The sequence below is a fragment of the Mercenaria mercenaria genome, chromosome 7, assembly GCF_021730395.1.
Source record: "Mercenaria mercenaria strain notata chromosome 7, MADL_Memer_1, whole genome shotgun sequence".
Taxonomy (NCBI): Eukaryota; Metazoa; Mollusca; class Bivalvia; order Venerida; family Veneridae; genus Mercenaria; species Mercenaria mercenaria.
In genome coordinates, this window is record NC_069367.1 from 77,969,755 (window position 1) to 77,989,843 (window position 20,089).

The window sequence follows — 20,089 nt, forward strand, 5'->3', positions numbered from 1 at the left end:
TTTTTGGGTAAAAGGACGTTTTCAAGGGCAGATAACTGTTTTTTAATACCGGTGACTTTTATTGCATATTTTGGTATCTTAGATGATTGTCCTACAATATCCAGTTCGAAGAAATTCTATTATTTGGAAAAATTTCGCCCCGAATTCTAGCGTACGCCTTTAACATTCACCTAACTGTTGTGTGAAGAAAGGTTCAGAAAGTTCGGTGTAAAAGATCTTAGTCCGAATAGTTCGTTTAGATAGACATATAGTATTGTTTCAAGAATATAATAGATTTTAGATATATGTCTGAAGGAAATCTTACCAGGCAGTCTAAATCTAACGTCCACTTTCATTTTCTAGTATTACCTGACATTTAACATTCGCTATTAGCCAATGCACCATAACTAGAGGAACTGGTATCAACAGTCTATTGCACATGTTTATGTAAGAAAAGAGACCATCTGGATGGAAGTTTCAGTTTAAAGATTCATTTCAGGTAACAGTTTAGCTAGATTTGTCTTTTTCAGTATTTTTGACATTTCGTAAGCATAAAGTAAGCATGAACAAAGATGTATATTGACTTAAATTGAACAATATGTAAATACCAAAAATACAATATTCCAGTTCAACACTGACTGCGAAAAAATTGTGATATATTCATATACCGTGCCTTTAGTTACCAGTGCGTGTGTTAGAGATTCACAATGAGGTAATTTATACTTACACTTTCATGTGACTTTGGGACATGGTGAGGTAAGTGATTTACTACGCACAATAAACTGGTTTAAGCTCCTTAGTGGTGCTTTTCAAAAGGAGAGCGATGGTCTAGTGTCAGGTACTCTACCAGGGTATTCTGGGTTCCATCCCCATTGGGGTCATGACCTAGCCTCCTCATATGACACCTATACTGGCTTTTCCAGGAAGCGGACTCGAGAGAGGTTCAAATCGGCTTGAACCTTTCATCACAATCAAGCTGAATGAATTAAGTATAAATATATGGTTCAGTTTTTTTACACTAGCCGACATTGTTCTGTTATTTGTTCTTTTGTCCATGTTGTCTAATAGGTTAACATTGTCTGGGTATTTAATGTAAATGTCAACACAGCATCCATACATAAGCTGTTGGAGCGTATCATTTCCTGGAGGCTCCGTTCTTATGAACATGTCTATTGAAAGCAACAAGTAGTGTAGCACATACGTGTTTTAAGTGATTTTTTACCGATATGCGATTGGCTTATCGTATTTATGGGACGCCTTTTTTGCAATAGTCAAGGAATGTGACCAGTTGGGCTAAAAGTTATGTTATACATGAAAGGGAAATCTAGTTACTTTTGCTCAAAACAATACCTTTCAGATTAAGAAAAAAACATATTTCATAGATCTGCGTGTAAACATGTAGAATGGAGAAACATTTCCTAAATTTAAACGTAATGGTATAATAAGAAAACAAGCACGCTATTCACCCATAAGTTACTTTTAAGGCTGAGTGGTCATACATCCATAACAATTTCTGGTCTGTATAACTTCTGTCCGCAGGAAGTCTTTTGATTTGTAGTATCTTTGTTTTCGTTTTAGTTTCGAAACAATAACGTTGTAATGTCACTGTACGGTATTTAGAGTTATTCAGTTATTATATACAGTTAGAGGTATTCATCGTCAATTCTGAACTCGCATGCAGGCTATGATAACAAACCGACATTCAAAGAACTAGGCCCTAGACCATACTGTCTGTGTTCAAACATTTGAGCGTACTCCGCTTCTAGGTTGAGACATGAAGACAACTTATTGATTTATTTTCTTAAAATGTAAATTTGTAAGCGAACAACTGGACCGATTGCAGTCCCTGCACGATTGTACATATAAACACCGGCTATAGATATCAGTGCTTAGACACAACGCTGAGTTATTTCGCTGTTTCAACATGAGGCTGCAATAGTACACTTTTAACGCTTTATGTTCCGAAAGGTTACGGCAGTAATATGTTACGTATAGGATAGAAGATATAATCAGACGCCACAATAATCTCCAAAAAACCGAAAAAAGTGGTCAGAATAAATTTATTTTTTTTGTTTGGTTCTAAAGCCTTTTAATATCCTTTTAGTGCTGCAATGGCACTTTGTTAAACAGATCGGTATCCTAAAATTTGTATCAGTTCCGATTTGTACTCCGCAATTCAGTGACTACCTCTGAATTGAGATAATTGACCTTAGATAAAAAAAATGTTAAGTCATCACTTTCTTACCCCACCATGTCTCAAATAAGAACATTCGCAGTTCCGAAAAATTACCTTAACTGAATAAGACATTGTTGACTGTAAGGATTATGATCACATGTTGGGTAGTTTTCGCTGAAATTCATTGTTTTTGACTTGTGTTTTCAAACCGCCATAATGAGAATTGTATTAGTCTGGTTAATATTGAACAACAACCGGTAGATTAGTATCCTAGGCTCTGTCTAACAGAAAAAAAATGCCAAGCTACTTTATTGATATACAAAAACAAGCATAGAAATGGTTACATTAGGAATAGTACAAAAGGTTTTAAAGGAAAAAATCAAACTGCAATTATTTAAATAATAGAAGAATATGTAAATGTAACTGTAAGGACAATTTACCGATATCGATGATCATGTCTTTTTGCCACAGGTTAGACGCATTGTTACACTATAAAATGTTAATAATTCCTTAAAACATTGTATTTAGTTCACTGAAATGAGATGATCATTACTGTTACCTCTGCTATCAACACGTGGTACGTTTCGTGAGAGTGTTGAATCCGCAACGATATGAGGATGTATCTAATTTGAAAAAAAAATGTTATACTGACAAGATGCAAGTCATTTGACTTGTTTCCACCTTAACCATTGTTTTACAAACACGGTGATGGTAATAACTGTTAAATATCCTTTAATAATAATACTCTGCTATTTAAAGTGATTGAATTGATCAGATAGAGAAGATAGCGTAATCAGTTATTATTAATGCATGTGACAGCAGAGAGAAAGAACACTTTAAGTAAAGATGAGTATATGGTACAACAGTGTATATTTGTTTTATAAACTGGCACTTAAAACACTATGAGAGCAAAGGTACATCATGTTTATCATTTGTTAGTGTATTAACACGTAATTGTGTGAATAGGTATGAAATATAAAGATTAAAAAAAGCATTTCTTTAACGTTTTATTTGTTGTGATGCTGCATCTACCATCTTCATGTACAAAAATGTTTGTTCAGATTTCTTAATGTGTTGGTTTGTAATAATAAGATCTTCATTTTACAGACTAACAAACATACAATAGGGTTATTATAACAGTAGCTCGATCTGGGATGTTTTATTCGGCTCGAGTGGATTTTTGCCAGATGGCGCGCAAGCGCCGAGTGTGATCCGACTTTGCAAAATCCTCGAGAGCCGAATACAAAACCCCAGGGGCCGTATTCATTAAGCATTTTAAGTATAAATATAAGAAATTGATTATTTACTTAAGTATTACTTAAGTAAGAAATTTATTTTGTGATATAATGGTTTAAAGAATCCATTATATCAAATACTTCTTAGGCATTCTTTTCAGACAGCTTTTCGGTCAATAATAAGTCATGTACTTTAAGAATATATTTCGCATTCCTTTTCACACTTAGCTTTACGGTCTAGAAATTAGTTATGTGCATTAAATGACAGGTTACATTATATCGCCCAGTTAATGCATTGTCCAGCAATGCATGTTTCAAAATTACTAATTGTTTTGACAACTGACTAACTGGATAAATGACAGGGTAATTATAAACACCCGGTCTTTTGATCACGCTGCATGACTCAAGTCACGAATCATTTCTTTCATAAGCAGAAGTTTTGAGACAAAACTTCAGTATCATTCTGGTACTCAGTTAAGTTAGATGCGTATGTCCGATACGCGCAAAAATGAATAAGTTAGATACGGACCGAGGCAATTAACGTTGAAGTTATTATGTCGAAGAATAGAAGTTATATATTATCTTAGAATTTAGTACAATATTAAATAGTAGTTATTATAGAGAATTGTTGTTGTTGTTGTAGTTAGAATAGTGAACTTTAGACCCTGTTACACCACACGGGTATATTTGGTGCCTTAAAAGAACCAGGATTCGAACGAACCTTCGAAACGTCGCGGACACAACACAAAAGAAGTACTACCAACTACCACGAGGCCACCATGACGAATAAAATGGAATAACAACACTTGCGAATTGGCAGACGACTGGAAATGGAACTGACGACCGATAAACCTCTTAAGACAGCTGTTAGAACCCCCATGAACAAACGAAACGTACGGACAAGATGCAATTTAAGGCTTGGCAAGGAAAGAGAACATTCATGGTGTATGGTTATGGAAAAAGAAATCGATACTCCATCAGGTTAGTGACTGTTCATTTTAACTCGTATACCAACGATGCTATTCGGGAATTCTTTAGATACATTTTTGATTTGAAGAGATGTTCAGCTCTCTTTAACATTTTTTTACAATTTTACAGGCGATCCAAAAGAAACTTTATTCTTAAATTTTACGAATTTTCGTACATTTAAGTCGACAATTAAGATTATTTTACAAGAATATCATATAGAATTTTTTCGAAAATGGTATATTTCATAAGGAAAATGCATTATTGTTGTAAAGATAAATTTCAAACAGATTACTCATTAGAATATAAAATTGACAAGCATATGTACATACATGTAGTCCAGCTTCGTTTTTTTGTTATATTAAGTGAGGAATACCCTTAGGGAAGTAAAGTTGTATAATTGCTCTCAATTAGTAAAATGACAAGATAACATTGTATGAATCATAACCCAAATGCTCTGAACTCCATGAGATTTTGATATGACGTTAATAACGTCTGTGAGGCGTGTGTAACGCTAAATTTATTATAATGTATCGTTGTATGATGTGTCAAGAACCATCATAGAGCATGTGTAATGCTTATACATGGTAGAATGTCGCAAGAGATGCGACCGTTGATGAAACAAGAAGTTTCTTATTTTATGAGTCTTAGGGGAATTATGTCGCTAGGAAAGCGACCATGTATTGATATGGAACATGAAGTTTATTAAGCCGAGTTATAGAGAATAATGTCGCTAGGCATGCGACCCTTGCAATCAAACCTGGAGATTGCTTCTTATGTTTGAGTCAGAGTAGTTGCGGTTATATTTCAATATGAATTAGTAATACTTGTTAATTAGCTGGAAATTTATTAGTAAAATAGTTCATTGCATTACTGCTATTTAAGGCGGAACTTCGTAAAGAGAAAGAATAAAACATGTTTTTATGAGTCTAAGTGTAAGATTTAAGGACAAATTTGTGCATGATAAATACATAGTTTTTCAGCGTAGAGATAACTGTTATTAGAATTATTTTTGAACATTTATGCAGAAACTAACATTTTGCATTTTACAATAAATGTATCCCGAATAGTTATTAGAGGTTTACGGTGTTTTTAACAGTCCTGACTTAAGACGACGACGCTTTGTTACTAAAATGAAATAAAAACTATAAAAGATTGAAAAACAGAAAACAGAAAATCAGATTGGCATACAAAAGACAAATTTATAAACATTCTATTTAGAGATTCTAAGAAGACATCCTTATGTAACGTTCATATATAGACAAACAAATCTTTTGTCAATGTTAAATGATTGCTTGTATCTTCATTAAACCGAGGGAATGCTCAACAACAAGACTTCCTGGAGCTACAATTCAAACCTTTTATCAAAAGGACCTTCCTGAAGACGGGCAAACTATTACTCAACAAATAAGGCTATAATAATGTGAGGCCACATACGAAGATATTTCATGGCCGTTTGGAGAAACCTGACAAGTTGATGGGTCACCACTCTTACTAATTCGACTATAGCAACTGCGATGTAGAGATGTCAACCATGGAACGGGAATGAATGATGTCACTTTTCACGTAAAAACAAGTATCGTTCCGATTGTTAAATATGATTCTAGAACATTGTTTCATTTTTAGTATATACTAAGTAGTAGATTTTTATTATTTCATTATAATATACAACAGGTTACGGGATATTTCATATTAATATTACTTTTGCGTATTTAATCGTATTTTCTACAGATTTGTGACCTTATATATTTCTTTATATCAGTAATTAACATTTTACACAGGTCTAAGAATTACACGAAGTATTTCTTAATGATAATATTCCTTTTGACAGGTATATTCATGACAGTTATATTGTGTATAAACAATTATTATCTTCTATTTCAGTTACAATCTTGAAGGCAAAACCCCTGTGGCAGAAGAAGCATGTAAGTAGGCTGTACGGAAACGATACGTGTCACGATTTTTTTTGTCATCGATTATGTCATTTCAAATCGATATTCAGAGAAAAAATACCAATAAACAGTCAGACCTAAAACACTTAAAGTGTCACGCAATATAATTGATAATGCAAAAAGATGAAGCAAATATAATGAATTATGATTTTATTATTCTTATTTTATAATCAATAAACAATCACGAATTGGAAAGTGCTAACTAATAGCATTTACGAAGGTTATGACAATAACATAGTCTTAACTAACTATACAATATCATATCGCGATATGCTTGATATCGTACGCCGATACCAAACCAATCAAGACACTCTAGTAAATATGTGAAAAATATTGTGAATGGTCACCTGTATCATGTTATTCAAAGGTTACTCAACCAAAACAATCTAGATGAAAAAAAGAAAATTGATATTCAGAGAAAAAAATCTGTGAAATTGAAAATTAATCTACGAATACCTTGTGTTTTATCTTATTCATTGATTGTGTATATTATATAATGTATTGATCTTATATATTCTTGATTTTGTGCAGTCAGTTGTGTTCTTTTATACTAGAAGAAGAAAATCGTCAGAATTACGTTAAAAAAAGTTTATTTATTAATTATCAGTCGGTATCGATTGCTTGCCTTATGTTAAAGTTTGTTGATTGCCTCATATTAACGAGGGGTAAGTGCCAGAACCTGCTATGTCCATTTTTTTAAATTTTACAGGAGAGCATTTTTTTGTTGCTTCTCTTTTATAATAAGGGTTTTTGAGATATAAAAACTATAGTATTATTTATGATAGTATTATTTAATACATGATATATGTATTTTGTACATGTCTTTAGTTAATTAGGTCAAATTCGAAAAAATTGTTTTGGCACAACTTAAAGTCCATTTTTTTGCAAAAATCTAAATAACCAAAATATTCCATTGAAAGATATCTGGTTTTGGCATGTATGATTCCATTATAACTTTCGAAACAGTACTGAGCCAGAACATGCTATAAACTGATAGCTGGTGAAGATGTTGCATATCACAGTTTTTGTAAGTGTCAAAAACATTTTATAAAGCAATAGAATCCTCTGGCATATGCAATGTTGACATAAATGTAAGTTTTGTTGGAAACAAAAATATTCTATAGAAATATAGATTATTATGGCAGGATGCATTCTTTGTCTTAGATTAAGACTTTTCAAGTCACAAATGGCCTATATGTAAATGCCTCCATTTGGCTCTTCTTAGACTGTCTTTCATCAAGTAACAAGAATCATCTATAACAATTTAGTGAATTTCATAATACATTTAATGTAATATTATGCAATATAAGCACTTGAATAAAGCTTAATACACATATTTAGCATGTTTAGAATTTGTCTTAAATCACACACTGTCACATTGTCAGTCACATTTGAAATGTAGTAGTAAATCTGACACTTTTAGTTAGTTACTATCAGAATCGTTACTTGAATCTTCAAGGGCATCTGGCTCTGGCAAACAATCTCTGATACTGTTTTTTGCTGGTAAAGCCTTGTAATATTCATGGAATTCTTCAGGAATAGTACCACTCTTGCATAGCTGCAATAGATCCTTTTTCTTTGCGGCAGAAATGGGTATCTTTGAATGATACTTCATTGGTAGTGATACAACAGGATTTGCTTATTGTCTTCTAGAGCCAAACATTTTCAATTTTTCAAATTCATCATCAAAATCGTATTTGAAAAAACAGACATCAGGCTCTTCCTTAGTATATCTAAGCCACTTCATTTTTGACCAGAGTACCTTGGTTCCTGTTTCCGATTTTTTCTGTACCTTTGTACTGTTACTCTGAAATTGTTTAAAGTCTATGATATCAGTGTACTTTAGTGGCACAACCTTATAGGGCTTTTTTCTTCTAGCCATATGAATAACTGTGTCCCACTGTGACGGAACAAAAATCATGGTTTTCTTTTTAGCAAATTCGACAGCTGCGTGCATTGAATCCACCTCCATTTGTGTGTGGCCGCTTTCTAGAAATTTATGGTCTATTATTTTTATGTTTGGAATGGTATTCACCAAATGCAGTAAGCAACTTGCTATGATTTTATTTCTATTTTGTCCACCACAAGCATCCGAGTACAAAACTACATGGTCTGTTTCTGCTGGAAGTGATTGGAGATGTAGCTTTAGACAGGTAGCCACTTCTGATGCTCCCCTTTTTGCATCTACCTCAGACCAGACAAAGCATGTGCCTTGTTTGTCTCCATAACTGTAAAATGTTAGGTTATAACAGCAGAGTTTACGCATGTAGTACATTAGGCTAACCAATGAGCATGGAACATACAACACTGACTGGAGATCAAAACAAGCTACATGAATGTTACTTTGGGATTCACATTTCTGTTTATCTTTAGCTTTCTCTTCTCTAGATCGCTTTTACCTTTGCTGATGTTTGTCGAAAACATTCTGTTGTTCATTTGTCATTTTACCTTCTCGCTGTGCTGTGTAATACTGAGTACATATGTTGCAATGGTCCTTCTTTGGTACATGAAAAGAAAGGTTGTAATTTGTATTAAAAACATTTCTGTATCTTTCCAATAAAACTGGCTTTGTTTTATTTTTTCTTGCACTCGTCATACATTTTTGGCAGTGTAAGATGTGGCCCAAGGAATTGCCTCTTTGTTTCCTTTCGAACATAATGAGCACCTATACGTGGGAAAGATTCAATATGCTTTTTCACTGCATCTATTCTGCTTGGGGAAAGTTTGTTATGAGGCTCGTGTTTTCCTCTTAAATCATTGCCTGTAAAATGTCCGTCCTTTTTGTTTTTCAACGCATGATCAATATATGCCTTACCGATTGACAACGTTTTCATAAAGAACGTCTTGCAGACAGAACACTTTTTACTTTCAATTTCAAAATAAAACTTTCTTGACACCTGCTTTCGTTTTTGATTTGGCTTTCCATCTTTGTCTAGATATGTTTTAGTGTCTGTCTCTTCTACCTGTTTACAAACATAATCTTTCTGTCTCTCATAACTTGACAATGACCAAAATAATTCAAAGAGCTGTTGCCTTTGTTCTGTTGCTATTTTTTTGTCACATTTCTGTCTGCACTTGCTGCAGTCTACTGGCTCTACCGACCTAGCGGCCTTGGGTTTTCCATCTGCTGGTGTATACTCTGCACCTGACAGCCGTAACTTTTTTCTAATATTTTTTTTCCATGTTTCTGGTGTTGCTTTTCTCTTTCTGGTATGGAACTTCTTCTCCGGCGTTATAAAAACTGCCTTTTTTCTTGGTGTAGGTCCTTTCGGTGGAGTTGTTTTATCATTGGTGGTAGGTGTATTCTTGTTCTGTTCCTGTTTGTCGGAATGTTCATCTGATAATGGAGAGGCAAAGTATATATCAGAGTCTTGAATTTCAAGGCATCCATCGTAGTGTTCCAAAATTCCCCGAATTGATGTATAAACCAATTTTACACTGTTTTTGTTATCTGGAATGGCAAGTGAATCATTTTTGGTTGGTTTAATTGTAATGACTGGATGTTCAACATTATTTGTGTAGATGATAACATTGCACTTTGAGTAATTTGCCAGTACTAATGGAAAGAGGTCTGCCACAGCACTTGTCCAATACCCATCAACTTTCAATTTTTCAATTTCTGACAAGTAATCAGCCACAAATGTTTCCTCATCATCTGGGTGATGACGGTTTAACATAAATGAAATGTATTCTTCTATATTCTCTTCAAGACACTTACACAGTTCCTGCCTTAAATGAGAGGCTTCTGTGCCAATTTGCTTCCCGCTAGCTTCAAAAAAGCAGTTAACATATGGTTTGATTTTGTCTCTTACAAGATTATTTGCTGACAGTAGTTAATCTACTTGTGCTGTCTGGCTTTCAATTAACTGTTTTTGCAGATTAGCGGTCTGGACCGACTGTTCTATCACCTGCTCTAGAACATCCATAGATATAGATGAATCATTTTCCTTATGCAATGATGGAGTGGTTTTCTTATCTTTGTTCTTCTTGATTTTTCTTGGTGACGATTTCTGCTTGTTGGTATTAGATTTCTTTTTTTGTAATTTTTTTATTGTTTCACCCCATTCTTTTTGTAAATATTTGTCCTGTTTATGTTTTTTAAGACCTTTTTTGCTCAGATTTTCCAGAAATTCACTGTCGGTTGAATTCACGTCTTCCTCTTTATCAGGGTTATAGGTATAATCTGTATCTGATTTATCAAAGCATGTTGTCCATGCACGCTTAGCAAGAACACTCAGAGGGATATCTTCATCACTGCTACTTAAATATCTCAATTTCTGTCTAGTTCTGCGCTTCCTAAGGCGTTGTTTCTTAGTTTTGCTTTTTGTGTTTTGTTGTTCAGGTATTGCATTGTCTTTACAATCACTTTCATGTGACAGATCACTTAGATGAAAATCTGATTCTTTTCTGTCATTTGCATCTGATTGATTATCTTTGTCTAAGGTAATTCTATACTCTCTGAACCAAGCTGTGTTTTCGTTTTTGCTACTTTGCTCAGTTTCTTTGTGTTCTTTTTCATTTTTTGTTGCATTCTCTGTAACAATGGTTTCATTCACATCATCATTTTGTGTTGCAGTCTTTTTAACACTGCTTTCATGCATAATTTCATGTTGTGTTGAACCCTGTTTATCACTGCTTTCACTCAGTTCTTCATTTTGTTTTGCACTCTGTTCAACACTGTTGTCATCAATTTTCTCGTTTTGTGTAGCTCTTGGTTTAACACTGCTTTCATTTGTTTTCTCATTTTGTGTTGCACTTGGTTTAACACTGCTTTCATGCATAATTCCATGTTGTGTTGCACCCTGTTTATCACTGCTTTCATTCGGTTCTTCATTTTGTGTTGCTCTCTGTTCAACACTGTTATCATGAATTATTTCATGTTGTGTTGCTCCCTGTTGATCACTGCTTTCATTCACTTCTTCATTTTGTGTTTCACTCTGTTCAGCACTGCTAACATCAATTTTCTCACTTTGTGTTGCACACTGTTTAACACAGCTTTCATCTTTTTTCTCACATTGTGTTGCACTCAGTTTAACGCTACTTTCTCTGTTTTCTCGTTTTGCGGTCCACACGGTATAAGACTGCTTTCGCTCTGGTTTTCACTTTTTGTTGCACTCAGATCAACAGGTCTTATATTGTCCATTTCATCATTTTGCATTATATTTTGTGTGACACTTAATTCATCCACTTTGTCATTTTGTGTTGCACTCTGTCTGTTACTGCTTTTATCCTTTTTATCAATTTGTGTTTCACTGTGTTTATCACTTCTTTCTTCTGTTTCATCATTTTGTGTTTTACTCTGTTTAATACTGCTTTCGTTCTCTGTATCATATTGTGTTGCAATGCTTTCATCTCCATTTTTAGGTATTAGCTCACTATCAGATTGTGTCATTGTGGCCTCATCTGACCAATCACTCCATTCGTTTTCCATCTGAAAAAAGGTTATAATTGTCTGTTTATTATCAGTTCTTAGTTATAATTAAACTTTAAATATCAATGTAGGTAAGCTTAAATCATATATTTTAACATGATTTATTTTACATATTTGTGTATTATGAATTAAATAAATATTGCTGAAAATTGATAACAATGAAAGTTCAATGGTCAAACTAAGACTCAAATAAATATCAAATTTACTTTTATAAACTTTTGTATGTTTAAGTAGTAATTTAAACCTTACCTTTAATAACTTCCACCTTTTTTTACTAAAACATTCAGACAGAAGAAATTCCTAGACCATAATGTTCAACATTCCAGTGCAAAATACAAAATCTGCCACACACTTTAAATTTAATAGCCTGTTATCAACACCTAATTATTGAAACAACAGTGGAAATTGACACCGCCTAAACAACCTATTATGGAATGTCTGCTTCTTGATACGCAAATGACATACGATCTTACTACCGGGGCATCAACCAGAATCTTCTATCTTGAAATAGCATAATATGGCTGTTGCACTATTGTATTTTATTAGTAAGATTTAGGTTCCATCTTTATATAGCCTGTAATGGCAAAGATGGGTTAATTTGTTACATGTAGTAAACTGCTCTACTAAAACGAGCTATCTTCACATATCATGTTTTGGAAATTTTTTTAACCTTCTAAAAACTTAAAATGCAGCCTGCCAAGAGCAGCTATAAGTGTATAGAATGTTTTGGTAAATTTCAAATAAGCTAAACTTACATTGGTAACATGCTATGTAATGAAAGCTGTTTTTGGCATAACTCATTAATGGAGATCCTGACATGACTGGTTTGATCTTGATTGAATTAATTAAGAAATAATTAAGATATAATGACGCAGATTTGTGCAAAATGTGCGCCTTGAAAAGCTTTACCTGAAAATGCCAAAAAGTGAAAATCGTTAAATGTGGTACATAGCACCTTCTGGCACTTACCCCTCGTTAATTTTTGTTTTTGTTTTTATTTTTATTCTCTTATAGATAATTAAAAGAAAAACTCACAAGAAAGGGGCGAGTGTGATATAATGGTTTAAAGAATCCATTATATCAAATACTTCTTAGGCATTCTTTTCAGACAGCTTTTCGGTCAATAATAAGTCATGTACTTTAAGAATATATTTCGCATTCCTTTTCACACTTAGCTTTACGGTCTAGAAATTAGTTATGTGCATTAAATGACAGGTTACATTATATCGCCCAGTTAATGCATTGTCCAGCAATGCATGTTTCAAAATTACTAATTGTTTTGACAACTGACTAACTGGATAAATGACAGGGTAATTATAAACACCCGGTCTTTTGATCACGCTGCATGACTCAAGTCACGAATCATTTCTTTCATAAGCAGAAGTTTTGAGACAAAACTTCAGTATCCTTCTGGTACTCAGTTAGGTTAGATGCGTATGTCCGATACGCGCAAAAATGAATAAGTTAGATACGGACCGAGGCAATTAACGTTGAAGTTATTATGTCGAAGAATAGAAGTTCTGTTAATAACTGAGGAAATGTTAGTGAACTATGTTAGTGAATTATGAAGAAAGACATTGATGTATATATTATCTTAGAATTTAGTACAATATTAAATAGTAGTTATTATAGAGAATTGTTGTTGTTGTTGTAGTTAGAATAGTGAACTTTAGACCCTGTTACACCACAATTTTACTTAAGTATATTTGTTATTCATAAAACAACTCAATAAGTAATTATTGGCTTTTATTGTGGACGAAAACATTAAAAAAACAACATTAATTTCAGACAGATACAACATGCACAATTATGCTTAAAGTGCTTTTATCTGAAAACAACACTTTAATCGTACTCACGACGCCATTTTGTTTTCTGACTTAAGTCATTTCTTACGTATCTTAAGTTTAAGCTGTTTTATGAATAGGACTTAAGTTTTTTACTTAGACTTAAGCTAAAATCACCACAAACTTAAGTAAATTTTTCAACTTAAGTCAAAACTTATACTTAAGATGCTTTATGAATACGGCCCCAGATCTAGCTACTGTTATAATGACCCTTTTATTATATACCTCTACCTTTTTGTTTGTTGTTTTGTTATTGAACGAAATTTGCAATGTTTATCGATATTAAATGGAACTAAAAGAGGTTTTTATGTGCGCTATTAATAAAACTGCGTCAGGTTATGCATATCTATGAATGTAGTCCGGCACTATACAATACAAAAGGTGGAATACGGAATTTAAAAGGTACAATACGGATTTATTTCTGCCTGTTCATATTTTATTGTGTAATATAAGCCGATTTTTAACAGAATTTATATAGGTATGTAATCAAAATAATTATTCGAAATCTACAAAAACTGCATGTTATCATCTTTTGTAATGATATTTATGGTTATATTGAATATACATGCTCTGCACAGCTTGTTTAAACGTTGTAAAAAGCGATGAACACCGCAATAAAAGATTTATGCTGGAATTATCGTTCTTGAATTTTATTTAAGTGCACTTTGATATATAGTCACCAAACTCTATTTGTCACAGCTGTATTTACATCTGTTGAAAACTTGCCTATCTGTTTATATCAATCTTCGACCAGCTATAATATATGACTTTTATGATACGAACAAATTGAGCAATGCTTTATATTTCTAGAACAGATCAATCAAATACTGCATATTTATATCACTATTTTGCCTCCACTGTACTGTACTCTCTATGCTTTTATTTCATGTTGAACATTCTCATACTCTGGTTCTCATACTCTGGTGCTCATGAGTGAAAAATAGTTTGATCTGTAGGTGCCACGCAATAAAAGTGATATCAAAGATATTACATGCCATCATTACTATAATGAAAGTTCAGACAATGTTCTTTCGATGCAAGTTTGTTTTGTGATAGATAGTGTATAACATACATTTAAGGGTTGATTTATCTCTCAAAACAACAAGTTTTTCTTTCAAGTATGTTTTGATACAAAATTCTTTTATGAAACATTTATATGTTAAATATGTACCTACAAAAGGATTTAAATAGTATGTTGTGTACGCATATTTTATGATTTTACGAATAGCACTTAGGAAAGGAAATATATGTTTGAGAATGTGATCACTTAGATTTGTTTATTTCAAAACAATTGAAAAATGTATTTACAGTTAATGTTTATTCCTTAAGTACATTTTAGTAGCATCTCTTCTGTCTGATATAAAGCTATTAGTAGTTATGTAACGTCTTTCTTAGAGTATGTTGTATTTTAGTGTATAATTATAACCCATGCCTCCCATTCTTTTCTTTTGTTTAAACATATTTTTATTTCATTCGATCAAGTAACATAGTTGCAAGATACATTTGTGCAATATATATTTATGAAATGCTGCAAGTAAGTGCTTATATTAATTCCTTTCCATGATGGAGTTGGCCTAATATAATTATCATTGCACTTATTCGACCGGAACGTAAATGTAAATAAGTGAGAGTAGTTATAATCGAAACTTTTACATTACGTTTACATTTTGCCGTAAAAGTAATTATGATAACTTGGTAACTTAATCATTGTTATTCAAGTGTGTTAAGTATGTAATCGTACTAGGTTAGACTAAGAACTGAGATGAATATGAAATAAAAAAAGAAACAAATTGTGATTTGCTATGGGTTATGATGTCACGCAAGGAATAAAAGGAGTACAGAATGTCACCAAAAATGTCCCCGTCATGTGTCAAATCTCTTAGTTGCCGCTATGTAGCTCTAGACACATAGGGAGATTAGTTTGTTGTTTTCGTATGAAAGATGCTCGTCTCCAAGAAGAAGATTATTAAGTGTGATACCACATAGGAAATCATATAGGTACCGTTGACGTGCTTGGAACTGACAACTTTACTTCAAAGGCATATTGTCAGCGTCTCCCCCTTTTAAACTGTTTATTTTCATTTTAATTCATACAATTCATTTTATTCCCTGGCAATATGCAATCTTTTTCGTTGTTATTCGGCGCCGCCGTTTGTTTTCCCTGAACATGTATATGCAAATTAAGCATGTCTCCCTGGACCAATGAAAACTCGTCTTATCGTCTATGGAAAAAACGCGCGGGAAAGCCGGTAAAAATTCACATATGTCTGTGCCGATCAGTCGAAACGTAGGATTCTCCGGGATTTCAGGTTCATATTTTCATATGTAAAATATTGTTTGGTTCACATGCAAGCTGTTTCTTTCTTCTTTTTTAAAGTTCTGAATTAACACATTTACAACTGATACAGGAGATTAAAGGTGGGTGTTGCTCATTTATTGTTGGAATTCTGCCTTAACTGATCCGCGAAAATAATGCTTAAATTATATCTCAATACATATATTGTCGAAACGATAGAGCGAAGCAGAGAAGCAAAATCACAAAATTACTAGGCCTAGGTCGAAATACGAAAACCTCATGACCTGTCATAAAACGTTGACAATATGAGGCTCGTCTGCTAAATTAACATTAAAGCGCACCAGAGTATTGCGTTGTGACTATTCAACTGCATAGAAAATCAAAGATTTATTGTAAAGACACAACTGAAGAAGTGGGTCTAAAATACTCCAAGTTAAATCCTAACAGTAAATATCACAGTTTTAAGCACGCATGCACAGCGCGGGCAAGAAAAGCATATATAAGTACCAGTTCGTTTTTTGAATATACCAAAGTAATGTCTTTAATGTAACTGCGCCATTTGTCTTTTTTGAAAACATTTCTTGTTAATGATCCCATGCAGATTCATATAGACATGACGTATCCGTTCTTTCCTCTTTTGTGTACTTTCATGGTCATACACGTCACATGTTTTTTTGTATTCACAAACCGGTTATATATTACCCGTGTCCGTTTTGTCTAGTAATTGAGCGATAAAAGCAATGTCCCATTCCTGTTGAGCCGTGTTATCCTTTTAGTAGATCTATAAACTCGCTTAATTTTATTTTCTTATTTCTTTTCACACAATCCCGTTCAAAACTATGTTCAAGTTACCATCTTCTAATCCTTCACTGAACATTTTACAGAGATACAAGGCATAAAATCAGCAAATTCAAACAAAACGAATACTCCTTTCAAACCAGTCTTGAACTGAACTTTTGCCTGTCTCCCATGTTCTCCATACTGAAAACACTGCCGCCAATATCGCATAGTCACTCAGTAATGACAATATTAGCATCAATGGAACACGGAAAGTTACAATATCAGACATGCCAAGTGTGCCGAACAGCTTTAATGAGACTATAACTACGCCAACCAAAGACACAAAAGCTGAAATATAGATTGTAAAAGTAAAAAATAATTACATAAGCAACACGCTTATGCTAATTTTAGTACACATTTAGACAGGAACTATTTTTAAACATTTCGTGAGCTAGACAAGAATTTTATAAATTCAAAATGAATTGTTAATATTCTATTTGGATCTTGTAATATTCAAAACATCCTGTTACAGAACTGATTACGCTATCTGCAAGTTTACAGAATAGACAATCAACCTTAGAAATGAAATATTGACCTTATCGAATGATTTGGCAAATCAGGCCGTAAAAACTTACAAGTGGAGTACTGATCCGGCACAACAATGCACATTAACACACTGCCGTTTTCGAGTGCAATTTTATGAGATTTATGGAAGTCGTGGGCATACGTTATTTCTGAACAGGCTTCATCATAATGTGTTTATTTCTAACCATTAGTGAAAACATCTCTTCACAGGAACACTTCATAGAAACCACTGTTTGTGATGGCTAGAAGGTACTAAATGTCTCCACTACTATTTTCAGTTTAGGAAGAACTATAAAATTATAACATCTTTTTATCAGCATTTGAGCCTTTAATTTCTTGTGAAACCAACCATGTTTTGAATGTCTGTCTATTGGAAATCAAAAATACAAAAATACAAATACATTTTACTTTGTAACCATGGTCATGTGACTGAGATACGTGATAGAAACGGTAACATTCCGTAGGTAATCATAAAAGTACCTTTCTGTTACTTTCGTTTTTAACCGAGCAGCTTTGACAAAAACTTTGAAGCATATGTAGTAGCTTGAAATCATCCACAGAATTCCATTTTAAAATAAAGCAATAATAATGCCTATATCTGGTATGAAAATGGCATTTACTAATGGCGCCACATACTGATATGGTAGACCACGGAGGTATATCTTTCGTATCTAACATATTTCGATGGTTACTGTTTCGGATATGTTCGATATTACTAAGGAGTCGGATACATACCAGCCGCTAATCCGCCTAATGTCATGATCATAGAAACAGCTGATTTTGACACTTTGAAGTTAATTGTCGCAAATATTATCGTTAACACCACAATAACTGTTGATAGAAGAAAGAACTGCCGTGACCCTATGATATTTTCTGAAATAAAAAAAGCTTTATATTCACACTTTGAACAGCTGGGAAAAATTGGACATGAAACGTAAGACAATACCACGGCGTTGCTTTAAAACAAATATTTTTTATACCTTATGCCTTCCCCGCTCATATTTAGCTCAGTCATAACCGGAACTCTTTTATTATAATAACTAACATTTGTGGCACAGATAATTTTATATGCATTTCTAAATTGATTGGTCTTGTTTGCATTACTAACAGCTTTCCCAAAACAAATAACAATTGAATGAAAAATGTAACCGAGCGTGCGCACAGAATATAAACCTCGGCAAGATGCAGGCCTACGTCTTGCGGTTTGATTTTTTGTTCGTCTGTTTTGGGTTAAACGCCATTTTTCAACAGTATTTCAGTAACGTAACGGCGGGAAGTTAACCTAACCAGTGTTCCTGGATTCTGCACCAGTACAAAACTGTTCTCCGCAAGTAACTGCCAACTCCCCTACTTCAATCAGAAGTGGAGGACGAATGATATCAGACATAATGTCTTTTATCAAATCGTCACGGAGAACATACGCCCCCCCCCACCCGGGAATCAAACTCACGATCCCGCTATCCGTAGATCCGCGCTCTACTGACTTAAGCGGGCGGACATCTGCGGTTTGGACTAATTTATTCTACCAATTTGGCTAACCCAACGGGCAGTTTCGAATTGAGGAAATAACTGGCCAATATTCAACATAAAAAATGAAAAGTTTCTCTTTTTACCTTGAATTTCAAACAGCAATGGCAGAGGAGCAAAAACACTCGGGGAAATGTCAGTGTCAAGGTCTACGCAATAAACATCGTCCTCTGTGCATAAAGACGTTTTCCAAAGTCCAACGTACATATTTATTTGATTTTCAATCTTAAAGATAGTATCGTATTCATTACTCTTTCTGTAAATTCCTTCATCCATGCCATACACTAAATTAGTTTCCATAGAAACGTCCTTAACCTCTGTATTGTCTTCGAATGCACCAACAGCTTGCTCCAATAATGTTCCCATGGCAACAATAATCCTACCACAGTTTGAACATTTATTGATGTCTATTTTTAGAGTGTACCACGATTGAATGAAAAGTGTAACGCAGTTTAGAATTAGGATAAGATAAAAACACAGTAATGCTATAAGAGGTGACTGGAATGTTTTTGTCTTCATGTTCATTGTGTTCGTATGGTAAATATGTCCCTAACTTCGCCAGTCTCTTCCTATAATGTTCCCCTCAGGACACGTGCACTTTGTATTTGTACAATACTTTTCGGCCGTTACGTGAACTTTGTGTCTCTATACTATTCCAGAACAAGTTTCGAGTTTATTTATGAAAAAGTTTAAATATATAATTATAGTAAAAATAATCATTTTTTAATTAATATAACGTAGATGTAATAAAATTATGATATATCCAATTATTATTTTGTGTACATTTTATTTTGCTTACGACACTGTACAATTCCTGCAGACATTCATTACATTGTTTTAACACACGTCTTTTGTTTCTTCTTTACTTTTCCGCCCAATGTTTTAAGTCTCTTTGAACAGTTTTTTGAACTTAGATGCCCGTCTTCAAACATATGATGGTATATATTGTATTTTTCCTATAATTGATTCCCTTTCCATTTAATGTATTCATATCGCAGCTCAACATCTGTGTTCCTTAGGTAACATACGGTATCTGAAAAGTATAAATCACAGTATATTAAATCTCCCGAGCGTGTAGAATGTTTGGTCATAAACATTATCAACATGTATTCCAGGCTTTATTCTTTATATATCCGCCTAGAAATGGACATTAAAGTATATAAATGTACAAAGCAACACAAAATAGAATAGAATAGAAATTACAATACAAGTTCAATAGATTTTTATATTACTTTTTTCTTAGTTATTCTCTTTTAACAAGTGATTATAATACAACACGAATTTGCTTCAGTTAAAACTTGAATTCCTATAAAGTAGT

General features: G+C 33.4%; 1 protein-coding gene across 1 annotated transcript; it reads right to left on the reverse strand.

Moving 5' to 3' along the window:
• Nucleotides 1-11,994: 11,994 nt before the first annotated feature.
• Nucleotides 11,995-19,830, reverse strand: LOC123553881 (uncharacterized). The gene is made up of 3 exons (XM_045343592.2): nucleotides 18,858-19,830; nucleotides 17,980-18,117; nucleotides 11,995-17,007 (listed from the first exon to the last, which is right to left on the reverse strand). Exons 1-3 carry the CDS (start codon nucleotides 19,294-19,296, stop codon nucleotides 16,790-16,792), a joined length of 795 nt encoding a protein of 264 aa, XP_045199527.2. The 5' UTR covers nucleotides 19,297-19,830; the 3' UTR covers nucleotides 11,995-16,789.
• Nucleotides 19,831-20,089: the final 259 nt, after the last annotated feature.